This window comes from Triticum aestivum, chromosome 4A (genome assembly GCF_018294505.1).
Source record: "Triticum aestivum cultivar Chinese Spring chromosome 4A, IWGSC CS RefSeq v2.1, whole genome shotgun sequence".
NCBI classification, from domain to species: domain Eukaryota; kingdom Viridiplantae; phylum Streptophyta; class Magnoliopsida; order Poales; family Poaceae; genus Triticum; species Triticum aestivum.
Window position 1 is genome coordinate 592950714 of NC_057803.1, and position 26032 is coordinate 592976745.

General features: G+C 44.3%; 3 protein-coding genes across 7 annotated transcripts; 1 reads left to right on the forward strand and 2 right to left on the reverse strand.

The window, feature by feature from the left end:
* Positions 1-6449: 6449 nt before the first annotated feature.
* On the forward strand, positions 6450-7065 carry LOC123087293 (uncharacterized). The gene has a single exon (XM_044509274.1). The coding sequence runs from the start codon at positions 6529-6531 to the stop codon at positions 6847-6849; it is 321 nt and encodes a 106-aa protein (XP_044365209.1). The 5' UTR covers positions 6450-6528; the 3' UTR covers positions 6850-7065.
* Positions 7066-7861: 796 nt separating this feature from the next.
* Positions 7862-16801, reverse strand: LOC123087291 (ankyrin repeat domain-containing protein 50). 3 transcript variants are annotated; one of them, XM_044509269.1, is made up of 12 exons: positions 16527-16801; positions 16356-16424; positions 15570-15734; positions 14674-14805; positions 13619-13758; positions 13101-13211; positions 12816-12941; positions 12270-12419; positions 10608-10715; positions 9035-9205; positions 8866-8945; positions 7862-8230 (listed from the first exon to the last, which is right to left on the reverse strand). In XM_044509269.1, exons 1-12 carry the CDS (start codon positions 16606-16608, stop codon positions 8167-8169), a joined length of 1398 nt encoding a protein of 465 aa, XP_044365204.1. In that variant the 5' UTR covers positions 16609-16801; the 3' UTR covers positions 7862-8166. The 3 variants fall into 3 exon arrangements, with proteins under 3 accessions (XP_044365204.1, XP_044365202.1, XP_044365205.1); XM_044509267.1 differs by having other exon boundaries at positions 12270-12422; positions 16527-16799; XM_044509270.1 differs by lacking the exon at positions 7862-8230 and having other exon boundaries at positions 8862-8945; positions 12270-12422.
* A 1778-nt stretch (positions 16802-18579) lies between these two features.
* Positions 18580-25520, reverse strand: LOC123087294 (ankyrin-3). Of its 3 annotated transcripts, XM_044509276.1 has the most exons (13): positions 25168-25300; positions 24983-25050; positions 23501-23680; positions 22449-22580; positions 21866-22005; positions 21674-21784; positions 21413-21538; positions 20899-21048; positions 20130-20231; positions 19752-19853; positions 19398-19568; positions 19221-19300; positions 18580-18938 (listed from the first exon to the last, which is right to left on the reverse strand). In XM_044509276.1, exons 3-13 carry the CDS (start codon positions 23613-23615, stop codon positions 18878-18880), a joined length of 1290 nt encoding a protein of 429 aa, XP_044365211.1. In that variant the 5' UTR covers positions 23616-23680; positions 24983-25050; positions 25168-25300; the 3' UTR covers positions 18580-18877. The 3 variants fall into 3 exon arrangements, with proteins under 3 accessions (XP_044365211.1, XP_044365210.1, XP_044365212.1); XM_044509275.1 differs by lacking the exon at positions 24983-25050 and having other exon boundaries at positions 25168-25520; XM_044509277.1 differs by lacking the exons at positions 24983-25050; positions 25168-25300 and adding an exon at positions 23785-23952.
* Between the last annotated feature and the right edge of the window lie 512 nt (positions 25521-26032).

Here is a 26032-nt window from a genome sequence, read left to right on the forward strand (position 1 = left end):
CATGGTGTCCATATCCTACTCATGCGGGTGTCCAATGTTTATTATGCATGATGCATGTTCATGGCCGTTGTTGCTCTCTAGCTAGCCGCTTCCCAACCTATTTGCTAGGCTTCATCTGTACTAAGTGGGAATACTGCTTGTGCATCAAATTCTAAAACTCAAAGTTATCCCAGATGAGTCCACCATTGTCGGTGTACTAGAGTAGGGGTACCCTATTACCCCGAACTCGTGCACGGGCAGTTGCAGCGCCCCGCGGCAAGGCTTGCCGGGTGACCGCCAAGACCCTCCGTGGTTCCCTTGAAGACCATTCAAGAACAAAGTACTCAAACCAAGGCCCCGGCAAGAGGAGCTTGCCGGGAAGGCCAACCAAGGCCCCGGCAAGAGGAGCTTGCCGGGAAGAGACAAGACCCCGGCAAGAGGAGCTTGCCGGGAAGGCCACTCAAGGCATACCAAGAAAGCTTGCCACGACGCGCCCTGCGTCCCGGCAAGATCCGGCGAGCGACAAGCTTCCGGACGCGACAAGACGACGGCCGCGGCAAGGAGCTTGCCGCGGGAAACCCCCACTTCGTGCCCGCGCTCCAGCACACCTGCTAACGTGTCGCTCTAGGACTCTCCCAAGTACACGTGGCAGGAGGCCGTGCAGCTAGGGGTACGTGGTGGCAAGTGGAGATGAAGAGAAGCCCATCGTGGCAAACGGTGGCGCTCCTAACGGTCACCTTTTGCACTGTTTAGGAGACTCAGACAGGCATTTAATGCCCTTGTCCCCTGCCGTCAGAGTTAGGTAGGGCGCACTGTATCCACAGTAGCGGTAGCTGCACCTACCGCATCCTTTTCCATTTTTACCCTGCTTGTCTACGTTGCCCCCTGTCGGTGACCCCTTGAGAGTATAAAAGGAGGCCCAGGCGCAACGTAGAAGGGGTTCAGCAGGTTCGGCCAGTTCGGCTCATTCAACACCAGGAACACTCTCACGCTCAGTCTGGCAGCGTCCATCGCTCCTGAGCAAGAATCCAATATACACAAACAAGCAGCAGTAGGGTTTTGCGCATCCGTGCGGCCCGAAGCTGGGTAAAATCGCCCGCGTGCACTGCCTCGATCCGCTCTTTGTGCGCTCTCCGCCTCCCACCGAACCGAAAGGGGCCCTGTCCCCATAGGTGTTGGTGGATCAGCACCCCCCGACACATTGCAACATCATGGTTATTCATAAAAGATAGAGAATCAAACTCTCAAATTTCTCAGACACGAACTAACCACTTGGTCATAAGCCGGCTTCAACACCGTAATTTCCTAATAATCCAATTAAGGAATTTTAAAACTAATGAAATAAACTATCTTAATCTAGCCTCCATGAGCAATGGACAGGTTTTTATGAGTTGAGCCTCCACATGTCAAATAAAATGTCAAACTCCCAATGGCTATCTAGGTTACTCCACACAGTTAGAGAATGTAGTTCTTGATCCGATGTGCACGACAACAAGAAGTGGTTACATGTACTTTGTGACTCTATCGATGACTTGAGTACATATGGATTCTGTCTAATTGATGAGGCAGAACTAAGAGACCTTTGAAAAGTTTGGTAAGAAGATCAAACTTCTATGATTAGATTGTGAAGGCGAGTACCTGAGCTACGAGTTTGATGATCATCTGAAAAGTCGGGAATAGTTCCACAACTCACTCCTCTAGGTCTAGCACAGAGAAACAATGCATCGGAATGGATGAAACGCACCTTGTTGGACATGGTTCGGTCGATGACGAGTCAGTCTGATACTCTGATCTACCGTTGACATTATGTGGTTGTGCTCTAGAGATGGCAAATTTCACAATAATTATGGTGCCACCAATTAATGGAGAAAGGCGAAATAGGTTGGAGTATATACCAAGAATTAGGCTGATATGATTGATATATATGGTTGGCATACTCGTATACAACCCAGCCCACATCCGGATGTAAGCATCAATCTGGCACCCTGCATGCGTTTGCACTATAATAATCTTGCATCTTCATATGCATCTTTTCTCTCGAGAAGATGCACTTGGGCCATCCGTTCCAAACTGGAAACAATACATTTTGAACATCTGATCTGATCTGACCTCGTGTAGAGAAACTTCCAGCTAGTTTATAGCCAATTGTGATGAGCTACGCCATCGTCATTGTTAATCTCATGCAAGGCAGTTTTCATGGGGACTTGGGAATCGCATACTCAATCTGATCTAGTTGGCCTATTGCCGCGAGCATTTCTTGTACATGACGCCTTCGTCAGTATCAATCACGTGCAATTTGGAAGTTGCATACTCTCAAGCTGATCAAGTTTGTCGTGCTCCAGCCTTGGTTGAGTATTTCTCACCTAAGTCACCTTACAAATGCCACGTACAGTTCACGTAAAGATCCAGATATGGTGTACTTTTGGGGACAGGATGCACCCAAAATTTACAATATTATTATCTTTTCATTGTATTACGATGGACACCCAAAACCGGAAACAAGATATTCGTATTCCCTCCTGTCCTTTTTACTCCGCGTATTAGATTTATGACAAGTCAAACTTCGCAAAGTTTAACCAAACTTATATTAAAATATATCAATATGTACAATACCAAATATATATGATACGGTCTACCAGTCCACCACCATCGAACGTCACACCCTGGCCACCACGCCGCCCACGCGGCCATGATCACGAGACAGCGCCCGAGCCGCGTTCTCCACCCCTGAGCACCGTGGCACCCACCACCAATGCCACCGTCCTGGCATCCATGGCACCAACTCCATCCCTGCCCCAGGCTATAACCAAGATGAAAAAGGGGATGGGCGGGAAGGCACCTTCTTCCCCGCCCCTGAACAACACTAGGTCCATGCTCGGCCAGAGCTAGCATACACCACCCCGCCTTGCCCTTCCCTAGCAAAGGGGAGCTCCCCGGTGGCACCCCGCCACTAGACGGGAGGCAAGGATGATGTTGTGGACCCTTGGAATGGATCACCCCTCAACGGTGGACAAAGGTGGGAAAAGTACAGCCCATCGGCACGTCCTGCACAAGCACAACTTGGAATGGATTGGAGACAACCACATGAGCCGCTCGCCAACGGACAGATGCCAGAGCACGCCTAGCCGTCGCTGCGGATCGACCCGAGCTACCACCATGCGCCACATCCACGCAGTCGTAGCCCACATCTACGCAGGAACCCAGAGGGCCACTGCCACCACCCCGCATTGCACCCGACGAACAGGGGTCAAATCCAGACGAATCTGACTAGACAGCGCCCGAGCCGTGGTCACAAGACAGCGCCCGAGCCGCGTTCTCCGCCCCTGAGCACCGTGGCCCCCACCACCAATACTGTCGCCCCGGCATCCATGGCACCAACTCCATCCCTGCCCCAGGCTGTAACCATGATGAAAAAAGGGATGGGTGGGAAGGCACCTGCTTCCCCGCCCTTGAACAGCACCAGGTCCATGCCCGGCCAGAGCTGGCATACACCACCCCACCTTGCCCCCACCCTAGCAAAGGCGAGCTCAAAAAAATCTAAAGAGAGGGCGTTTTGCTAGCTATGGGTTGTGTTCCGCTTCGACCTATACTTGCATGCTGGTCTTAACAAAACATATACACATGTTCGCAGATTCAAAAAAGTTTGTGTTTTTGACAAATGTTTGAGTATTTAAACAAAGTTCGCAATTTCATATATTTATTTGTGGATTAAAAAATTGTTTCAAAAATTGTCCTCAGATGCAAAAAAATGTTCTTATTTTTTAGTAAATTGTTCTAAAAAATATTCAAGTTGTTCATAATTTCGAGAATTTTTTCCGTTTTCAGGGTTCCAAATATAGTCGGAAATTGAACAAATGAATTTTAGAAATTTTATTCATAATTTTTAAAAATATTTGCATTTCAAAAAGTATACATTTTTCGTAAAAAGACACATTCAAAATTTTCAAAAAAAATCAAATCTGTCGCTGCTTATAGTTCTTAAAAACTCCGTGCTGCTCGTTTGGTTACAAAAGTTCAGTGGTTTCAAAGGCTAGGTTTGAGTGCATAACAACAGGAGGTTTGCGGGGCAGCAAGGTTGTGTATGTGTGCATCGTGAGTCTATTTGCCACAAAATGCGGCGGATAGGAGTTCCCGGTGTACGTTTGGTCGACGAGTGTCAACCTACACTGTAAACAGGGGACGTCGTTATTCTAGGCTTGCTAGGCTGCGGGCTATGCTGAAGATAAGTAAGGCCACTGTGTTCAATGGGCTTTACAAGGCCGTCGGCTGAGCTGTGCTTCAACCTATACATACATGCTGGTCTAAAGAAAACATGTACACGTGATTCTTCTCTTTTATTAAGTTGATGACACATAGGTCCCACTACTAACTTATCCATGTTCTCCCTCCGTGCCTAAATACTTGTCTTTCTAGGCATTTCAACAAGTGACTATATACGAAGCAAAATGAGCGAATCTACACTCTAAAATATGTACCGCCGCTGCTGTACCTGCTACTCGCTACCCCATGTCTAGCCCTAAGCATGTTGATTGGGTGTCCTAATTCGCGCGCACGCTTGCATTGGCAGAACACGACGCCGGTGCCGAACGCCGGGGCGACGGGGAAGCAGGCGGTGGCGCTGCGGGTGTCGGCGGACAACGCGGCGTTCGTTGGGTGCCGATTCCTGGGCGCGCAGGACACGCTCTACGACCAGTCGGGGCGCCATTACTACAAGGACTGCTACATGTTGCTGCTAGCCTGCTACATCAGGGTCCTTCGACTTCCTCTACGAGGTACGTGATCGTCCTCCTCTTCTTCCTCAAGCGTCCACGCATCTCTTTTTCTCGCATGCCCGCCCTGGGAGCTCACGAACAACATGTTTGTTTTAACAATTGATCTGATACATCTATTATGAAATGGTGCTTGTCCTATTGCTCGTATATGTGGCTTTAATCATTAGCATGATGAAAAATCTTTGGTGCACACAACATGTTTTAACAGTTGATCTGATACATGAATTATTGTGCGAATATTGATCCATTCCCTCATCACACTTAAAACACAGCATAGACCAATTAATATTAGTAAATCTATCCATTCATTCCATGCACACACTTAAAACACAGCATATAAGTACGTAAGTTCTCAGACATAGTAGAGCTCATACACGGTCTTAATTAACTGGGTTTTTTCAACTTATTGGGCGGAGATCTGCTGCATAGTACTAGTAAGTAGGCAGCAGGGTAGTTTCTTGAAAGTTACTGGTGTTCCTTGTTCAACCATCGATGTAGTTATCGATCAGATTGTCCAGGTCTACGAGGGGCTTGATCCAAGCATTCATTCTGCGCGCGTAGTCCTCATACCTCTTGGCCTTGTCTTCGTTTCCACGCCACCATGCGCAGTGTCCTGTAGACGAGGCCGTAGGCGGCGACGCGGGAGGAGATGGCGATGACCCTAATTTGATTTCCAAGTGACGTATAGTGAAAGTGATAAAAAAAAGGATTGGGGGCATATCCCCCCCCCCCCCCCCCCCCCCCCGCGCGGTTGGATCCATTTGTGACTCCTTGGAACGAGCAAAACCTGACGCATGGTCGACTTTGAGCACAATGAGCGCGGTTGGCGACGAAGTTGCTTCCGTAAGGCGGGTTGGCATTCAAAATGTGACCCCATACGTACTTCGTAATGGTAGCCCTGACTGCTATGCGCATCCCATCGGTGACCGCTCCTCCACATGAATGAATTAGTGATATTGGTATTACCTTCCAAGAAAAAAAAAACAAAATTTAAAGTAAACCAAATAATGACAAAATTTGCACACAATTTACACATAAATTGCATTTTTTTTATAATATGCGAGAAAGATACATGCAGTAGTGAAATTCTACAAAAAAAGAGTTTCTAACAAGGAATGCATTATCCTTTCAGAAGAAAAAAATGAAACAAAAACATCACAGAACTATACACGTGACTTGCACTACTTTTTATGCAAAAAATAATCATATAATAATGCAATTTTCACATATATTGTATATTATTTACGTGTATACATTTACACTCACCCAACATCCAAAAATACCCATAAAACGGAAAAAGGAAAATCAAACATTTCCACCTAAGCCTGTTCGTAAGATACATAGAAGAATTTACCGCTCCGCCGCCACGTACGTACGAGAGTGCGTGGGCGCCATGACCCGCCGCCTTGTGGACGTGATCGACAGGGAAAGCATCCAAAACCAAAGTGGCCGGGAGGGATGACACTAGCCAGCTAGTCCTGGAACCGGAACCCGGCCAACGTACGAGAAAGACTGGAGCCGCATGCGGGGCGAGCCACGCAACGGCAATGCCCCTAGAGATATAGCTAGGGCTGCTGGAGATAGACCATAGATGGATGGATAGATAGATATGGCTTTGCATGACGCCAACTACAGCACCAGCAGTACCTCGAGCTTTGGCTGCTTCCCGAAGTTGACTCCTCCTAAAGCACTACGCCAAAGAAGTACGAGGCTGCAGGCCATACCATAGCGGCATACCCACCGAGACGAGGAGAAAGGGAGGAGAGGCACGAGAAGAATGGGGGAGGGCGCGCCATGCAGCTTCATGCCGCGGCGCCGGGGGGTGCTGTGGCGCGGCCTCGGGCTCGGCCGGCGCCGTAAGCTCCAGGTCGCCCGGCTCGGCGGCGGCAGTGGCAGGGCAGGCGGTGGCCGTGGCCGTTGCCGCGGGCTCCTGCGGCGCCTCCGCCTGCGCTGGCTCCGCCGTGCCGTCCGCAAGCTGGCCGCGGTCTACATGGCGGCGCTGAAAGGCCCGCCGGCGTCGTGCCCGGCGTGGGGCGGCGTGGAGCCGTGCTTCGCCACGCCGTTCGTCTTCGTCCCCAACACGCGGCCTTTCTTGTGAGGCCGCCGGCCGGGCGGAGCTTTTAGGGGAAGCCGGCCGATGGCCGTGATCTTGGCATCATTTGCATGCGCAAAACTCTGCTTCATTTCCGTCCTTGCTGTCGTTAGTTTCGTTTGGACGCGAAATGAGAAAAGGAAGATGTAAAATCAGTATATGTATGGCTACTTCCCTTGTAATTAACCACCAGCCATCTTATAAGTTTCTTCGTTTTTCTTTTGTTCTGGCCGTGCTTGCGTCATATGTTCCTGTTGTATTTCTCAATAATTCCCGTTACCAATCAGGGAAACAAATACTCATTCGAACTTTGCAGGTGAAAAGAACAAATACTCTCTCAGTTCAGAAGTACTACTATAAAGTGTATTGTTATTTTTTTTAAATCAAACTTCTCTACGTTTGACCAAGTTTATATGATAAGATTACATTGTCGACTTCCCAGCGGCTGCTTCTACAAGTTTCTGGGTTTAAACAAGTTTGCTCTGCTCAGACAGAGAGGACTTCAGCACCCCTGAAAATTTGCATGTATTTTACAATTTCTATAAAGGTCTTCTAATGGTTTACGTTAGTTAATATATGTTTTCATCACACAAAAAAGCAATTGTGGGATTTTCAAAAGGAGTCTTTTAGGGACTGGAGGAGAGCAAAGCAAAGGAATGGATAAAAGTATAGGAAGTGAAGGTGGGTGAACAGTGCAAACCATAGGTTTTCAACAGGGCGTTTCCTTTGGTCTGAGTAGATGTTCTCTTTCCCATGAAAAGTACAGATCGAGGGCACTTTCCTGTGAAATGAACAGTGCTGATTCCTGTGGAGCGAATGGGCTTACAGGAAAATATTCCCGTGGAAATCGAACCTGCATAATTCCTGTGCACCAAACGCAGCCTTAATTGGTATTGCACTCCACATTTGAAAATCAAACTGACATTTCAAAGAGTACCGTGCACTAGTCCCGGATCACATCTCAGATCACAACAGTCCCGGATCAATCGACCCTATCCTCGAGAGCAGACCACATAAATAGGTCACAAACACGTTAGCAGAAAGAGTCATTTCCAGAACGGTCAGACAAGCGTCACGGAGAGTCTGAGATTAACTCTAGTTGCATTTGACCCTTCGACTCGCCATACACTAGACATGCAACCGCAGGGTCGTGGTTCTGCACAAAATAACTCTACACAGGTTCCATATGTATGTATGAGCATCTACGTCTATTCTGTGTTCAAAAAAAACTCTACACAGGTTCCACTAGAAAACTACGATCAAACCGCCGATACAGAATCAGAAGGAACGCAACGAGGCATGTGCAGGCAGAGCAATGCCGGCCTAATCTGTGGACTCGATGCTTCCTCCAGCGGCTTGATCCTTTGACATCGCCTCCCAAGCCTCCCTGCGGACAGAAGGGTATCAATCAAACACGCATGAGAAATTGAAACTTCAAATTGAATAATGGAGGGCTGTATGCATCACTCGGTGATGAGAAGCCGAGGGTGTTATCCCTCTTTTGGGGGAAAAAAGGCGAATGAGAAATGGTGATAGATACAAATATACTCCAAAGCTTCTGCAAGATATATATGTTGTCATGGATATATGCTGCACAGATCAGTCAGCGGTGTATGCGTGTGTGATGCGTTGTACGTGTGTAATGGTCATGTGATACCAATCAATGATGTGCTAGCTTTTGGGCAGAACAGGGAGCATCATCGCCAGACAAAATTAGTCGTGATGAGCTCTGTTGCTATGATTTTTTCCTGGAATCCTGAAAGCGACTGATGAGGTTCCCACAGATGTGTAAGACTAGCCTGCTGAATTTCCCCTCACCTCGGAGTACCCACATGGTTCCACCACCCCACAAGGTTGCCGCAATTATTCAGTACTGTCAGTTTCGTGTTTCCGCAGTAGCTAAACTTATGAAGACTTGGTCATTGTATGAAAGCAACAGCCACAGCATGCATTACTGAGATGGCTGCATCCAAATGATTTGTCCTAACCTTGTGTTAGATGAATAAAAGATAGACACATTACCGCAATGCTTTCTTTATGTCATCGTTCCCAGGATCCAGTTCCAGTCCATCTTGGAAAGCTTCGGATGCTTCCTCGTACTCCTGCCGACAACAGAACGTTGGACAGATGAATCGACGCCAAATGTAAAAAAGGGCAACAGATAACTACCAAACTGTCAGAGATTTCTGACCTTGAGCGACATATGAGCAGCTCCTTTCCGGTAGTAACCTTTCACCCACTCGGGTTTTCTTGCAATGCAAAGATCAGCATCCAGCAAAGCCTTCTGTGGCTTGCCTATTTTCAGGTAGCAAAGGCTCCTATTTGAATACAATGTTTCATCTAAATACCTTAGTTCAAGTGCCTGCATTAAATTGAAGACGAAAATACATAATATGAGTCATGCCCCAGAATAAAACTATCGACTAGAGAGGATTTTACTTTGCGGTCATTTTAAACTTTGGTAGTTTCTGTACTCTAGTATGCAGCAATGAAGATTACATCGCAATTTTTTGGGACAAAAGGCAGACAGCGCTACTTTGCAAATTTCACCAGCAGAGCTAGTTTTCCTTCTAATTTATCTCTATTCTTTGTAGGTTACTCATGAAATTATTCTAACACAAAAAACCCGGAAGACATCCTAGAGTTGATCCAACATGTAGTTTACATAGTGGAAATTAATAGAGTAAATATTGGAAAACCCTCATTCTGTGGTCGTACTTGCGGAAAACCTTGAGTATTTTGGCATGTGACATATAACCCCAGGCTATATTATCTTTGATGTAAAGGTCTTCGGTTAATGGCACAAGGGTAATAAGGTGGCCCCAGCGGCACCACCATGTTGTTTGCCTCTCCCTAGCACGGAGGCAATCTGATGTGCCAATATAGTAGGGAGTACGTTATTAGTGCAATTCAGATAGCTACATCCTACATGCATACAGATCAAGAGATTCTCTCCAGCATAACAACTCCTGTGCCTGCCCAAAAGTGAAAACTTGTACTCTCGTAGCGTCACCACTCGGTACTGCACCAACCCAGCCAAAGAGCCAGTCACACTGCCCAAGTTTGATTGCTTGGCACGAACATGGCCCAAAATCAAGGAAAGAAGATATGTCCTAGTCCATTGGTTCGTTCATGTATTAATACCATCAGATAGTATATTGGATAATTAGGCGTGGACTGGTGGAGAGCTCTTCTTAGCAGGCAGTGCGTAACATGAGGCAGATCAGTCGGTTTCTGGAATAATACGCAGCGGCAGTGAATGGAATAGTCCAAAACAGTGACTAATACGCTCTTATGCTGGGATGGAGGAACGAGGCATCGGATGGCCCAGCAGGTGGCAACTGAAGCCATCATGCTTATAAATTTAACCACATATGGTTTGGTGAAACTATAAGTACCATAGCATCTACGGTTATGTGTCACATGTGGTTTTGCATAATTTACTATGTTTATAATCCGGCTAGCTATTTTAGTTCCGAGCCGTATTAGTTACACAGCCATCAATTCTCGGTTAACTAAAAGGTCAGCAAAACACAAACTGTACCACCAACCGTCAGCGTGCTCAACCAGCTGCATCCGAGGCCTAGCCTTTGTAGGCTGCTCGCTTATGGAAAAACAACCTCAGTGCAAGTGCCAATGGGTTCGAAAAAGAAAAGCATGACCAAATAGGTTGCACCAACACTGAATATGAAACATCAGTGTGACTTCATAAGACACCTAAAATAGCATTGAAATGGAATCAATGTTAGTATGCAAGCACGTACCTTAGTGTAGAGCTTTGAAGCGCCAAGGTAGTCCTTTCTCTTAACTGCCTCTTTTCCTTGAGATTTCAGCATGGCTACTTTATCCTCGATCTTGTTATAAGACTCTTCCTAAATCATGAACATAAATTAGGGGAAAATAAGGTTAGACTTCAAAATGACATACGAGGAGCAGCAATTCTGGAAAAATGGCACACCAGCAGATCACTGAAAATAGTAATGATTTCAGCCATTGGAATATTTTCAATGCTTGCAGAGGACTGCAACAGAGTTTCTCACTTATTTAATGCCAGGAGACGTTGTTTCTTGAGACCAGGCAACACCAGTTGTCATGAAAAACTTAATAGCACACATGCAGGTGAAAAATACTCTTTGCCTTCTGAACGTTTTGAATGTCAGGACAGGCAACTAGGACAGGCTGTCATGGCCAACCAGTGGCAGCCTAGGGGCACAAGTGAAGATATCACCGGTTTGTGGCAGGAACAGAGGATGCAACCAGATTTTGGGATAAGGGAGTTATTTGAATCAAGTGCTGCAATGGAGTATTCCCTGGGAGTGTGATTTGTTGAAATTCTTAATGTCATTTTCAAGTCAAGTGTGTAATTTGTGATATTATACCTCTAAATAAACATAACTAGTAAGTTGCCCATGTATTGCTACAGAACAATAAATATGCTACAACAGGTGAATGATATCATATCATGTATTTCGGGGTGATGAAAGAAATATATAAAGGGCACGACAAGTTGTCTTTAGCTATGTGGCTCGAACTACTGGCATCAATTTAAAAGGGTAATAAAGTGGACAAGTGCACACTTTAACAACGTTTGTGCGGTGTGAACAGCATATTATGCCTCCTCTACATCCGGCATCAACTTAGATAAGAATAATAGTATTAGGATATTCACAATATCGACCTTTTCTACATAGAGTGAAGAGATGTACAAAGACATTGGTCAAACGGATGTACTCCATCTGTCCCAAAATAAGTGTCTCAACCTTAGTACAACTTTATACTAAAGTTAGTATAAAGTTGAGACACTTATTTTGGGACGGAGGGAGTATTATTTTTGTTAGGAGTGCGCTGGTTTGGAGAGGTTGAGAAGAGATGTTTCGTAACAATGGACCTACACATGCACCAACTTATGTTCTTATATAACAATTTAGAGTACAGTTGCATAGATAGTTCATAGTTCCAATCATGTCTTTGCTCTCACCTCACCTATTACTCCTCAGTGATCACCCTCCATGCGTTCTTTCAGTTTCCTTCCCATCTGCCCTCCAGATTTATTTTCAGCGCTCATCCCTTCTCCAAACCCCATCCCGCGAGAAATAATAGCCCCCCCCCCCCCCCCCCCCCCACACACACACACACGCCTTTCTCCTCCATTCTCCACTCTTCTCTGGTGCTGCTATGCCAACGCCCGGTTCCAGCATATCTCTCGGCCATATATATTATTTTCATCTTCACTATCTTTGATTAATATCCACAAGGTTCATGGGGGAGACATGCACCAATGGTGACATTCACCCCCACCCCCTCCCCCTATTTTTGTCAATTTGAAGCCTATGCACAGAAGTATGTAATAAAGGTGGAGGGCATCCATGCATATAAACAATCATAGAAATATATAATGATTTGAGAACTTTCAAGTCAAGTCGAACCTTAGAAATTGAGCATCTTGACTTCTCATGAGCAATAATTCCTTCAACAGACCAGTTTGCCACTGCTCTGATGGGAGAAGTGAAAGGAAATAGAATCTCCACATGGCTTCTTCTTCCAGAACTTGCAGCAATTTGTATTGGCATACGGCCCTGCTGTAAAGTAACAAAACAAAGAAGAAACACTCAATGGAAAGAACATATTTCAATATGCCACACCAGCAAACTTAATAGCTTGATTAACAAGAATATGGTGGAAGGGATTTTCCATCGGAATATATTCATTAAGAGAATTTATGAAGTTCTGCTAAGTGCTGATTATAACATACAAAGAAAATAAAAAACATAGCTACAATACATCATCGTGAAAACAAGCAATTCCATGTGAACCCAACAAGTGTGTGCGCAATGTGTAGACAGATATAATCATACACATGCAACTCTATGCCACAAGCACGCACCCGTGCACTGTGCATAAAAATATACCATATGCATTAGATTTCCCACCAAGGTAAAAACAGCAAGAAATTAGGAAGAACAAAAGTTCACCTGTTCATCCGGAATGTTAGGATCCGCGCCAGCCTCCAGCAAGTACTTAATACAGTCAGCCAAACCAACCGTAGTTGCCACCACCAAGGGAGTACTTGGATGAGCAGAATTCACATCAGCGCCAGCCTGTGGACCCATATTATGCAAAGCAAAATGTCTTGCACACAGCAAATCATATAACTAGAGGGATCAACTAACAAAACAACCTATATTACTCTACAATAACTAATCGGGTCCTGCCTAATCATCGAGGCGTGAGGAAACAAAGCAAACAGGATAACAGACCTTCACAAGTAGCTTCACACATTCCAATGAATCAGATTCACTCACTCCATGTTTAGTACAATGAAGAGCCGTAACTAGAGGGGTGCCTGAAACTTCTGAAACCCTGTTTGGCTACAAATTTAAGAGAACAAAATCACTTCCTACACAAAAGTGACATAGTTCAACAGGTCACAGCAATACAACTACAGATACAACAAGAACATAATAATACACAGGTCACACGTTTTGACTATATACAGCAACATAACATGTAACTCATATTCGTGCACTCTGTATTACCTCAGATTACCAAAAACCAAAAAACCCTAAATTTGGTGGCATTGCTTGTATAAACGACTTAAACTTAGTTAGCCTTTAAAATTAAGTATCTCTAACATGGTTTTGAACTGGAGGTGACTAGAAATATATAAACGAATTATTAGGTTTGTCAGCACAAAATATGGTTAAAAAATTGAAGAGCTCGGCAACAACCAGGTAAAAAATTTGTCAACTGAAAAGGTATGGAAGTTACACATTACATCTGCATGGTGATCCAATAAAATCTTCACAGCACCGGTGTTCCCATAGGAAGCAGCAATATGTAGTGGTGTTCCATGAGTAACAGCTATATCAACTCTGGCCCCTCTAGATAACAACAGATCCACGACTTCCCCGTTCCCTGGATAAGATATATGAATCGCGTGATAATGTCATAAAGACCCAGTAATAAACCAATGTTGCAAGCTTCTCGAAGATGCACATTCAAGATGAACTTATAATGGTATATGTTGATCAGACACCATTGTCTGAAAGCATGACAAGAAAGAACCACAAGATTCCAAAGGCTGGTCAAGTAGTGAGGTAGGCTAGACGAGTTATAAAATTAATCCAACCAATATATAGCTCCACGAAGAAGATTGATCAAGAAATGTTTTTTGACAGGTAATATTCGGATACACAGAAGGTTTATAGATTGCATCCTGAGGCCAGACAAAACAAGTGTACAGCATACCAAATATAGGGCAACTTAAGTGGAAGAAATAATAACCATGAAACAAATAGTTACTGATGAAAACTAATAAATGAGGAAAATGCATCGGAACCTCCTAAACTATCACCTTCTCCCTTGATTTCCTAGACTTGCGTTTTCCGTGTCGGGCCGCACTAAACTTATCTATGTTTCTCATTAGCTCCTCTTCACCATTAGCAAAAAAATACCGTTAGGTGAGGCTGACAAGGCAAAACGAGCCAGAGCCACTTCACGCATTTCTGTTAGTCCAGGATTGAAAAGGAGCCATGTGAGTAAGGGGGACAAGTTCAGGGAAGCCCAGCACAGAAAATCAAGCCAAGGGAGACAAGGAGAAAGTTGGTGATAGTTTAGGGAGTTCCTTCCGATACAATTTTCTCAGACCAAATTACTTGCAGTAATTTTTGATACAAAAAAATGTAGTTGGTGGGTTTTATGGTTACAATTTTGAATTCAATTGTTCTTGTTAGCAACACAACAACATTTTTTTGCAGAAAAAAACACAACAACATTTATGAAAACCACTAACAGATCAATTAACATATGCCAACAGAGAGAGAGAGAGACCACTTTTTGCAGCATTATGAAGAGCAACAGAGCCTCTCTCATCTAGCTTATTTGGGTCAGCTCCATTGTCTAGAAGATATCTTGCAACGGCAACTTCTCCAAACAATGCTGCAGAACTCAGAGGTGTTACACCTGGAAACAAACAAGTACCCTGTCAGATCATCAATACCACTCCCAGATCTCCAGTCTAGAAGGTGAAAACACTAACTGTAGAATAGTGCATGGTATACCGTATACCACGCTTATTGCTCACATGCATCTGCAACTACCAGATGAATTCCTAGAGTATAAGTATGCCATACAAATCATATTCCATACAATTACCTATTACTTAATATTGTGTAGGTATATGGAATGATGTGGTGGAAACTACATATTGGATCATCCAAAAGTGACAGAAGCATATCCAGGTAGCATGTATTTTAATCAAAATCATATAAAATGCAACTTGTACTCAAGCTATGGGTACCACAAATGAAAAATATTATATGTAAACTTCTCAAAAGAACCTACATCAGTATCATTCTCAGTTGACCGGTATATTAAATTTAACTCCCAGAAGTGCCGTATATGTCATATATAGAAAAGAAAAACTGAAGCCTGATTAGTTGCAGGCCAATAGCTGGTACTGGTAATCACCAGATAACAGAAGTGCAGAACAGAGACGAACAAGGATCAAAATGTACTAATTTTACAGCACAATATCACTTTTCACATCCAATTTCGCTTTCCTGAATCAATCCGATACAACAATTGTGAAGGACTAGCAAAGAAAAGTCATTATACACGCATGTAACATGTTGCAACAGATAACAGATTGAATGGTACAGACTATGAAAGCAGGCCAAGAAGACAAAAAGGAAAGGGAGTTGATATAGCACACGAGAAGTACGCACCACCAGTGAGGTCACCGGCATTGACGTCGAACCCGAGCTCCTCCACGAAGTACTTGCACACTTCCAATTCAGCAAGGAATGATGCCAATTGTAGTAACCCCGTGCCATCTATATGCATATCAGCAAGCTTTGCCCTGTCCTGTTTGTCCATGCTACTCACCATATCTACATGACCCAAAAATGTACAGATGAATCATAGTAAAACGCAACTGTAAGAAAAAAAATGTAACTGCAGTTTCCACATGATCGCATAAATCTGGTTCGGAATTGCAACTAAGCATGAAGGGTCAGTAGTATCTTAAGCAGAATCACACGGGCAAATCTGACTGAAAACGACTATCGTGTTTGTCCATGCTACTCACCATATCTACAAGACCCAAAAATGTACAGATGAATCGTAGTAAAACGCAACTGTAAGAAAAATATAACTGCAGTTTCGAAATGATGGCATAAATCTGGGTAAGAATTGTCAGTAAGCATGAAGGGTATCTTAAGCAGAATCACGCAACCAAACCTGACTGAAAACGACTGATTAAACATGAATCCATCACAGGGCAATTAGTACCATGGTGTCAATCACGATGCATATATGCCCAATACACATCCCTGAGAAATACAGTCAAAATCGCGCGAACCGAAACAGGAACTGCTGCAAGCAACGAGACCCTCGTAGCGAGCAGGTGCACCACCTCACGGCCGCATCGAAATTCGAAACCACGCCCGTGTTGGGCGAGATTGGCGCCGTGGCGGCGGCGCAGGCAGAGGTAAAGAGGCGTGCGTACTCACCCTTGAGGCCGTCCACATCTCCGTCCTGGATCGCCTCGAGCAGCTCGCTCTCCAGCGAGCCGGGGTCGGCTGGAGGAAGCAGATGGACGTTAGTTAGGGGCAGCCGGACAGGGAAAGCCGCGACGCGGACTAGGGTTTCGGGGGGCGGTGGCGGAGGCGTGCTGCGCATACCGTTGGTGCGGTGCTCCAGCCAGTTGTAGAAGTAGGACTTGTCCACGGGGCGCGGCGGCGGCGGCGGCGACGACGACTCCATTTGTAGGGTTTCGGCGGCGGCGGGCGGCGGCGCCGATGGGCTTGGGCGGTGGCTTCGAGGGGAAGGAAGGTGGAAGTGGGAGGGAAAGGGGCGGGAATGGGGAGAGGCCGGGAGTGGGATTGGCTACGCGGCACCGGGGGCTATCGAGTGGAAATTTGACTTCCACCCCTTTAGCACCCTCGCTCATCACAGAATACTGAAACGAACCGAAAGTGTGCTGCCGTCGTCATGCCTTTCTCGTCGAAACCGGGCAAAACTTGTTGTAGTAGGTGGTTGGGAAGTCGTGGTGCTAAGGCCTCATAGGATCAGCGCACCAGAACAGCGCCCGCCGCCGGTGAAGAGTAGCGTATATCGAAAGGATCCAACCTGAAGACACACGAACGTGAATAAACGAATAACAAATCCGAGCAAATCCACCAGAGACTGATCCGCCGGGAGACACACCTCCACACGCCCACCGCCTATGCTAAATGCACCACCGAAACGGAAATAGGTGGGAAAAATCTTATTCCGAGTCACCGTTGTCTCGCCTTCCTGAGCAAGACTCAAAATTCTAACAAAACTCGCAAACACATCTAAAAATGGAGCTCTCGCGCCGGCAATGGCCGGGGTCCACCGCGCTCTCATTGCCCTAAGGCCACCGTAGACGAGGCGGCCCGATGATGACCCACAAGTACAGAGGGTCGCAACAGTCTTGAAGGGTAGTGTTTCATCCAAATTTATTGATTCGACACAAGTGGAGTCAAACAATATTTATAAGCCTTAGTAGTTGAGTTGTCAATTCAACCACACCTAGAAAGTTATTTCTCTGCAGCAAGTGTTTAGTAGCACGGTAATTTGATAGTTTTGATAGTACTGATAACAGTAGCAGTACTGTCGTGGAATTGTCACGGCAGATGTCCTTAGTGTCAGGACTTAGTCGCGAGGCCAACGCATCTATGTGGTAGCTTGAGAGGGGTTGAGCGAGACGAGAGACGCTATATTTTACCCAGGTTCGGCCCCTCACGGTGGAGGTAAAAGCCTACATCCTGCTTCATTGATATTGATGATGATGATCATGGTTACAAGTGTGCTCTATCTCGAGAGCTATTGTCTAAACCTAACTTGTCCAACTTGCGGAACTTGTCAATCTTTTCTGGGAGCCTTGCCCCTTCTTATATAAGTTGAAGGGGTCGACCTACATGTAGAGTCCTAGTAGGATTAGGACTAGTCTCTTTTCTATTACAAGACGATAGCAATCCAAGTCTTATTCAAATTGTTTAAGTCAGCCTACTGGGCCACCTCCCATGATGGGTCGTGGCCTACCTCCACGAGGATACCCGTGTCCCATATCCACGACAAGTACTAACATCAGCAGTTTTGTAATTATTGGAACAGTAGCATTAATAGTAACTTAGCAAACACAATATGAGAAAAATTGTAAGCGTTGGGCCAGCGATAGATATTTGTTTGGTAATATGATGTGTGTTACCTGATTGTCAAAAAAAGATATGTATTAACTGAGGCGGCATTTGTTCTGGGTTATTTTAGCTCCGTGAGTAGTGTTTTATTTATCTTCAAAAGCTCATTACAACACAAAAGAAGTTGAGGATGTGAGAGAGGGGACACCAAACATAGGTGCGTACAATTGCTGAACAATTGTTATTTTGAAAAATACATTAGATCGAAAGATGTTCATAACCATAAAAAAAGGAATCCTCAACAAACGACACAACATTAAAAAAAAAACGACAGAAACTCTTACTTGTGTATTGGTTATGGTTGTGTTTTTTTATTGTCGTATGATCTTACTTGTGTGGACGGCATGAGATATTTGTGGTGCAGGGAATTGTTGGGCAGCGAATTTCCCCATCGCATGTCAAGGAGGGCTTCAGTATGGTCTATTACTATTCTGCAGTTGTATGACCGTCAGCTTGTTTGCGTTTTTAAGTTTGTGAGGAACAGAGCACACTTGCACTTGTCATGCCTTCATCATACAACCTAGAGTATCGATAAAGAGAAAACCGCTTCGTCCATCACAAGTACTTCCTCCATGAAGAAATATAAGAGTGCTTAAATCACTACTTTAGATATCTATAAACCTACGTGCTACGGGATGTTACACACATTTTAAAAGAACCGAGCATTCACGGCTCAACGCCACTTCTCCATGTGTTTAGAACCAAAAGGCAGGGAGAACGCCACTTCATCACACGTACACAAAAAGGGGAAGCCCAAGAGGAGCACCGCCGAACCGAACCATGCATGAACTTGCCCGGGAAGGCTCTAATCAGACCGGGCCTGCGCTTTGTCGGTCCGAATGTTGCTTCTTCATTGCCTCGATCGCCTCCCTGAAAATGTCAGGCATAACCAACTGTTAAGGCCTCCAATGCAACCAACATGTCTGCTTAACAGCGTTGCAGCAACAAAATAAAGAAGTTGACAACAATTATATGTTAATGATAGGGCGTACAAACAATGGGATCAAACAGACATGATTTACTTGCTTAACTCTGGCCAGTATTATATGCATAATAATAACATGAATGAAAAGGGTACGTTTGGAATCAAATCGCAGTCTATTTAACCAAACCCTTGCTCCCGAAAACAAAGACGGCAGATGGAAGGCCTACCAAAATGCGTCGTGAATCTCCACGCTTGCAGGATTCAGTTTCCCTCCAGCCAGGAATGCATCACACGCTTCTTTACACTCCTGAAGGAAGGATAAAAACAAGAAGCAGATTGTCTACATGGGGCCGGAGCGACGTGTAAAGCAGCAAAAGAATGTCAGACTGCAATTTTTATCTCACCTTCAGCGACATGAGGGCAGCTCCCTTCCGATAGTAACCCTTCGCCCAATCAGGCTGCAGATTTACACATGCAATGGCATCAGCCAAAGCATCATGCGCCTCGCCGCTCTTTAGATGGCAAAGGCTCCTGTTGGAATAAAGCGTTGCATCTTCAGGATCCACTTTGATTGCCTGCATCGAAACAAACCATATGGTTAATTCTCAAAAGGCAAGCACAACTTGGGTATAAGAAAAGGAAGAATCACAATCCATCATCCCAGAATCAAGTAAGCAATCATAATTCATTTTCATTCATGATGAATAGCTAACAATGCACTACATATATGGAAACAGAGCGCTCTGGTAACATACTACCTCACTGTAGAATTTTAATGCAGCAGCGTAGTCCTTACGCTCGACTGCTTTTGCACCGAGTAATTTCAGTTCAGCCTTCTTATCTTTATCACCTCCCTTGTCCTATACCAATAAAAAAAACATGCATATCAGCAGCATGCACCTTGTGCTTAAGTACTATGCATTGTTTTTAAGGCGGTAAGGCAACCTAAGGCGAGCACCACCCGCTCTAGCGCCTAAGGCGGACGCCTAAGTGCCTAAGGCGGGCATATTTGTAAGGCGCTGCCCGGGCGCCTTATCGCCTAAGCGTCGCCTAAGCGTCCAAGGCAGGATGCCTTAAAAACAATGGTACTATGAACCAATCAGCTTTAAAATAGGGAAGATGTGCAATGATATTACCTTGGCACAGGGCTTCTTTGGTGCACCAGAGTCTTCTTTATTGGTTGTTACTTCTGCATTTAATTTCAGCTGAACATTGCTGTCTTTATCACTTTGCTTACCCTTAATCACAATATTGGGCACGCCATGACACATAAAAAATTCAAGTCAACAGACATGAAGAAGCTTAAGTGACAGCTTTAAAAAACTCAAACTAGCAAAATTCAAGCACTTTATTCAGAGCAACAATCATTTTCCACTTGAACTCATGGGCAGTTTAGACATAAACAATTGGAATGCCCTAATTGTGGCACTTCCTCTACAAGCCATAGCTTCGCAAATTTTTGAAATGGCATCACCTCAAAACCAGCCAAAAATGGGTGTGAATATCTGCAGCAAAATTTACTTGGCAGGCTTGCATGAGTAAATATCAGGATGTAATCTCCATGAGCAACCCATTTATGTTCTGGCTTCTTTTAAGCAGATATAGCATTCTGTTTTAATATTGGGTTCCCTATCGAGTATTGGCCACAGTTTCACCCAATTTTGTGTTCACGTCCTGAAGTTTGTTTCTAAATTAGGTAACAATGTAATTAAATGATATTTCCGAACTTATATTTCTACATATATTTTTATTTAGCTGCTAGGAAAATTTAGTGGAAAACATACATGGTCAAGACTAAACAGAACAGATAACAAACAACTTCACGCTTAAATCTCAGGAACAGGAAAATATAAGGTGCCATAAATTGTGGTGTCTAAGTAACTGAGCTTAGGCTTTAGTTCATACCTTGTTAGATTGTCTTAACTTTTCATGGGCAATGATTCCTTCAACACTCCAGTTTGACACAGATTGAATGGGTAAAGTGAAAGGAAACAGAATCTCAACAAGCTTTCTTCTTCCAGAGTTTGCAGCCATTTCTATTGGTATCATACGGCCCTGTTATGTAAAAAAAACAGAACAAGGCAGAGATATTTATATACCATGATTACAATATGTGTCAACATAAAACTTATGGTCCACCTGGTTAGCATGTTAAAAACAAAAGGATAAAGCAAAGCAGCAATAACCAAGATATAGCATTTCCTTGCGCTCCAAGAGTTGGCAACACAACATCATTGGAAACATTTTCTGAATACCAATTCAATGATATATCTTTTATGGAATATAATTAATATTTTATTAGTCAAATTGGCGGTCAAATTAAGTATCAATATGTGTGCAGGCCTTGTGAACCTAGGAGGGGGTACCAATGACCATAAAAATCAATTAACAACAGTAATAGCAAGAATCATGAACTTACTTGATTGCTTGGAATATTGGCATCTGCGCCAACCTCCAGCAAATACTCAACACATTCAGATAAGTCTTTGCTAGTTGCTATCACCAATGGAGTATCAGGATTTGCACAATTCAAATCGGCACCAGCCTGTGGAATAATATAATAAATGAGCATATGGACATTTTCAGATCACATAAAATACAGGAATCCAGTAAATAAATCCCTATTGGGTTCCTGAACCATTTATAAGATAAAAAAAGGAGGGTGAAGTGTCCACCAGACCTTGACAAGGAGCTTCATGCACTTTAAAGCATCAGACTCAGTAATTCTTCCAGAAGCAACACAAAGAACTGCAGCCATGGGTGTGCCTAAATCTGCCGAAACCGTGTTTGGCTACATGTTTTTAGAGAAAGAGGTCAATTGACAGGTAGTGATGCTCCTAAACTACTAAATATTAAATTAAATTATTATTACATCTGCATTGTGCTGCAATAAAATCTGTATGATGCCAGACTTCCCATAAGAGGCAGCGACATGTAGTGGTGTCCCTTCAGAAGACAATACATCAACACTAGCTCCTTTTGACAGCAAGAGTCGTACCAGTCGGTTATTCCCTAGGTAAAAAGCAGTGGCATGAAGAATAATATTTTATTTCAGTCGGTTATTTAAGAACAAATGGACAGAAAAATAGATCAGGACTATATCATTCAAGTATAGTGTGTTTCGTTCAACATATCCACATACCCTAATGCACATGCCAAACTTTATGTAAGAACACGCAAATACACGATTGAATTCAATGTCATGTTGGAGGGTACAAAGAGCCAAAGTGGTAGAATTGAATCCATGAGGAATGTTACACATGTTAGACATAATGTACTATCACTCTTTTAAATACAAACATGTAAATATGCAGTCTAAAAACAAAGTGACAATGGTCATTCAATCAGATCATCAGGACATTAAATATAAAGAGACACTAACATTAACAATTTCCTTTTGTGAGCAAAAAATAGTAAGTATATATTTATGTTGTTAATAGGTGCAGAAAGAGAACCTTCTTTTGTAGCGTAGTGCAGAGGAGTAAATCTTTTGTTATCTTGCTTATTGGGATTAGCACCTTTGTCAAGCAAATACTCCACAGTAACTGATTTATCGCGCAACACCGCACAAGCCAAAGGTGTCATGCCTACCAATGGTAAAAATTAAGCAATGTAATCAGATCTTACATAGATGACTTACCAGACTACCACAGTATAATGTGAAGCATAAAGTTCAGCAAACACATCATAGTGTACAGAACACAATTACAACTTGAAAGTACAACAAGCCAAAGTTCAAGTGTTCAACACATTGTCAGTGTTTGCATGGGAGCGACGTTTACAGTACCCCCAAAAAATAGTATGTGTTTTCAAAAAAATCTGAATTTTTTTTGTAGATGATTGTGTTGGTGTAGCAAGCATGCTTGACAATTTTTATGTGGAATGGAGCAGCGGTATTTCATCAGTGAAAAAAACAAATTTAGGGTGACATTTGGTCTTTGATTTTTCTTTTTTGCACAGGCCAAAATGCTTAACCTTTTTGCCTCAAAATTTACAGGTAGCATTTGTATGTGACAAAGATCACAAAAAAATGTCACAATTTTTTTGACATTTGAAAAAAAAATTGGCCCAGGGAGCATGTGCTCCCGGGAGGCAAATTGAATTTCCGTGTTTGCATGTCATTTATAACGGTAGCATGCCCACACTACGGGATAGTAAACAAACGATACTGTACGAGAACCAGAGGGTCGAGTTTAGGAATTGTATTTTTTTTCTTTCAGAAAGGGAGTTTAGGAATTGTATAAGGGACACATTTACATCATACTCCCTCCGTTCCTAAATATTTGTCTTTCTAGACATTTCAAATGACTACTACATACGGATGTATGTAGACATATTTTAGAGTGTAGATTCACTCATTTTGCTCCGTATGTAGTCACTTGTTGAAATGCCTAGAAAGACAAGTATTTAGGAACGGAGGGAGTAATATATAACAGCTTGCATTACCTCACCAACAAAAACAAATTAATGAACCATTTAATCTAGCAAGAATACACACTGCAGATACCTGAATCATCATTAGCTTCAGTATTGATGTCAAACCCAAGCTGCTCCACCAAGTATTGGCATGTCTCAATTTTCCCCGTGCATGCTGCCTCATGCAGTGGCCCCATGTCCTCCATCTTCACAGAGTCATTCAACTCACTGCGGTCCCCATCCGCACCACCAAATATAGTGGGTGGAGCAACTGTAGGACAGCCATTATTTTGGCAAAATAAAGGGGTTACTATGTAATATCTATAATGTACAAATACACCAAAATAATAATTGGACAAAGACGTGAGCTTGTACCAGGCTCTCAGCCTGCTCCCGAACTACCCTTCCTACATTCTCTCCCTCAAGGTCCCAATGAGCTCCACCTATCCACTCCTAGATAGCCCGAGATTGCAAAATACTCCCTCCGTTCCTAAATATAAGGCTTTGTAGCGATTTCACTATGGACCACATACGGATGTATATAGATGCATTTTAGAGTGTAGATTTATTCATTTTATTCCGTATGTGGTCCATAGTGAAATCTCTCCAAAGACTTATATTTAGGAACGGAGGGAGTAACAAACAACAAGCAGAATGATGCTATACAGCAGCTTCAACATGGGGCGAATCCATTGACACCGCTACGACCAGTGGCAAGACCAGACTTTGGTGATTGAGCAGATAAATCAGGGATGCGGCAGAGAGCGCTAACTTCCTTCGACACCTTGGTGTCCATTCTAAATTCTCCATTATTCAACGCCTTGCTGATTTCTTTGCTATTCGTACAAAAATGGAGAATGCGCTGAGTTGAATGTCTATTTGTATGAAATGTGAAGAAAACCACCTAAAACATGACAAGTAAAATATGTCAATTTGAGAACTTCGTGGGCCACAGAGAATTGCGGAGTGTGATATGATGTCCACTAAATTAGTGTGTTATACTTTCTACAGCATCGCATTTGTCGTGAAATGAAACTTGCTCATGTGGATCTTGATTTTTTTTCCCCATTGAACCATTATTTTAGCTTGGTGGGCCCCATTATTTTAATCCCAAGCTCCTAGCTCCACCATTGTCGATCAACCAACTCTTCAAAACACAATTTAAAGGGCATGTTCCTCCATCTCTAAGTATTAGTTGAAGGACTATCAGCATATATGATGGTTGTCCATATATAGATGCGTTGTTGTTTTCATAAACATGGCAGTGACAGGTCGTCCATAGGCGCAATTTATTTTGACGGTTTGGATGATTTTTTGAGATTCGGATGACCCAGCAATTGATTTTATATGTTAGGCATACTTTTCCAACTTTCAGATTCGAATAATGTTGTGAGCGAAATCCAGTGTGGTTGGTGAATGACTGGACGCAGCATCTCCTACTGTTAGTAAATGCAGATGATAGTCCTCTTAGCTTTGAGACCGAGACCCAAACCCTTGCTAGAAAGGGGGTGAAAAACAAGCCGATTTGGGCGGGGGTGGGAGAGCGGGGGGGGGGGGGGGATTGATTTCTCACAGAAGATTTGGCTGGGGTCGACGCCTCCGACGAGAGCATGCGGTCCAGCCCTTCCCTCTGCTCCGGACCTGCACGCACGCAGTGCGCACACAGAGGAACGAGCAGCGCCGTCAGAGACCTCGGCTCCGACGGATCGAGGAGGAGGAGGGGAAGTTAAACAGGATCGGGGGCGGGGCTCGACGTACTCATGTAGCCCACCCGGTCCTGGGAGGGGAAGTAGGCCATGCCCGACGAGACGTTCTGGAAGCTCCCCGGCGCGAACCCGTCGAAGCGCTCCAGCACACGCCCGCGGCCGCGGCCGCCGCCTCCGCCTCCACTGCCGGCGCCGCGGCCCTTGAGGCGCCTCGCTTTCCCCATGGAGCACCCTAGAGGCCCCGGCGACGGGTGGGTGGGGGTTTGGGTTGCTTGGGTTTTCGAGGCGGATGCTTCGGGGGCGGCGCGCCCGCAGCCGGCCTACTTTATCCCGTGGCCACCCACCCTGCGCGGCGCACGTCGCGGAAACTTTTCGTTTGGGCTTCCTTCCAGGTTCGGGAGAGCAGAGTAATGTCACTAGCTCCCTTCTCGCCGGCCGGCATGGCGTGCATGCAACGACGCGCGTGAACGATGATGATATTGGTAACAATGTTTTGCTAATTCGAAAAGAAAAACAATGTTATGTAACATTGTACTTTGGCTCTGTTTGTTTCGGATTCTGGGAGCAGATTCAGCTTTGCCCGTGAAGCCGAATCTGGAATCTGAAACAAACAGCTATTTGGAATCAGCTTTGCCAGTGAAGCCGAATTTGGATTTGGATCATTTTTAGTGCAATTTCCTGAAGCACCTCAAAGTGTACTTCGGTGGTGAAGCTGATTCTTAGAATCAGATTCGCCAGTGAAGTGAACCCACATGTGATTAAAATCCAAGCAAAGCTGAAACAAACAAGGCCTTTTACCTCTCTTCACGGCCAAAATCGCTGTCTTAGCCCTTCAATGGAAGGTTAATGAGATCTTGCCCCATGTGAAAAAAACAAGATCGAACCCAGTTTGAAAGTATCCTCGTACATGACCGATT

Excerpts from the sequence above, each read along its gene's own strand:
- LOC123087291 (XM_044509267.1), bottom strand. The coding sequence starts at position 16,608 with ATGGAGTCGTCGTCGCCGCCGCCGCCGCCGCGCCCCGTGGACAAGTCC. Across the intron at positions 16,425-16,526 it reads GCTGGAGCACCGCACCAACG|CCGACCCCGGCTCGCTGGAG; the intron begins GTATGCGCAGCA and ends TGCTTCCTCCAG. Across the intron at positions 13,759-14,673 it reads TCATAATGCTGCAAAAAGTG|GGAACGGGGAAGTCGTGGAT; the intron begins GTCTCTCTCTCT and ends TATCTTATCCAG.
- LOC123087293 (XM_044509274.1), top strand. The coding sequence starts at position 6,529 with ATGGGGGAGGGCGCGCCATGCAGCTTCATGCCGCGGCGCCGGGGGGTG.
- LOC123087294 (XM_044509275.1), bottom strand. The coding sequence starts at position 25,339 with ATGGGGAAAGCGAGGCGCCTCAAGGGCCGCGGCGCCGGCAGTGGAGGC. Across the intron at positions 21,049-21,412 it reads CCAATATTCCAAGCAATCAA|GGCCGTATGATACCAATAGA; the intron begins GTAAGTTCATGA and ends TTTACATAACAG. Across the intron at positions 18,939-19,220 it reads GAGATTCACGACGCATTTTG|GGAGGCGATCGAGGCAATGA; the intron begins GTAGGCCTTCCA and ends TGACATTTTCAG.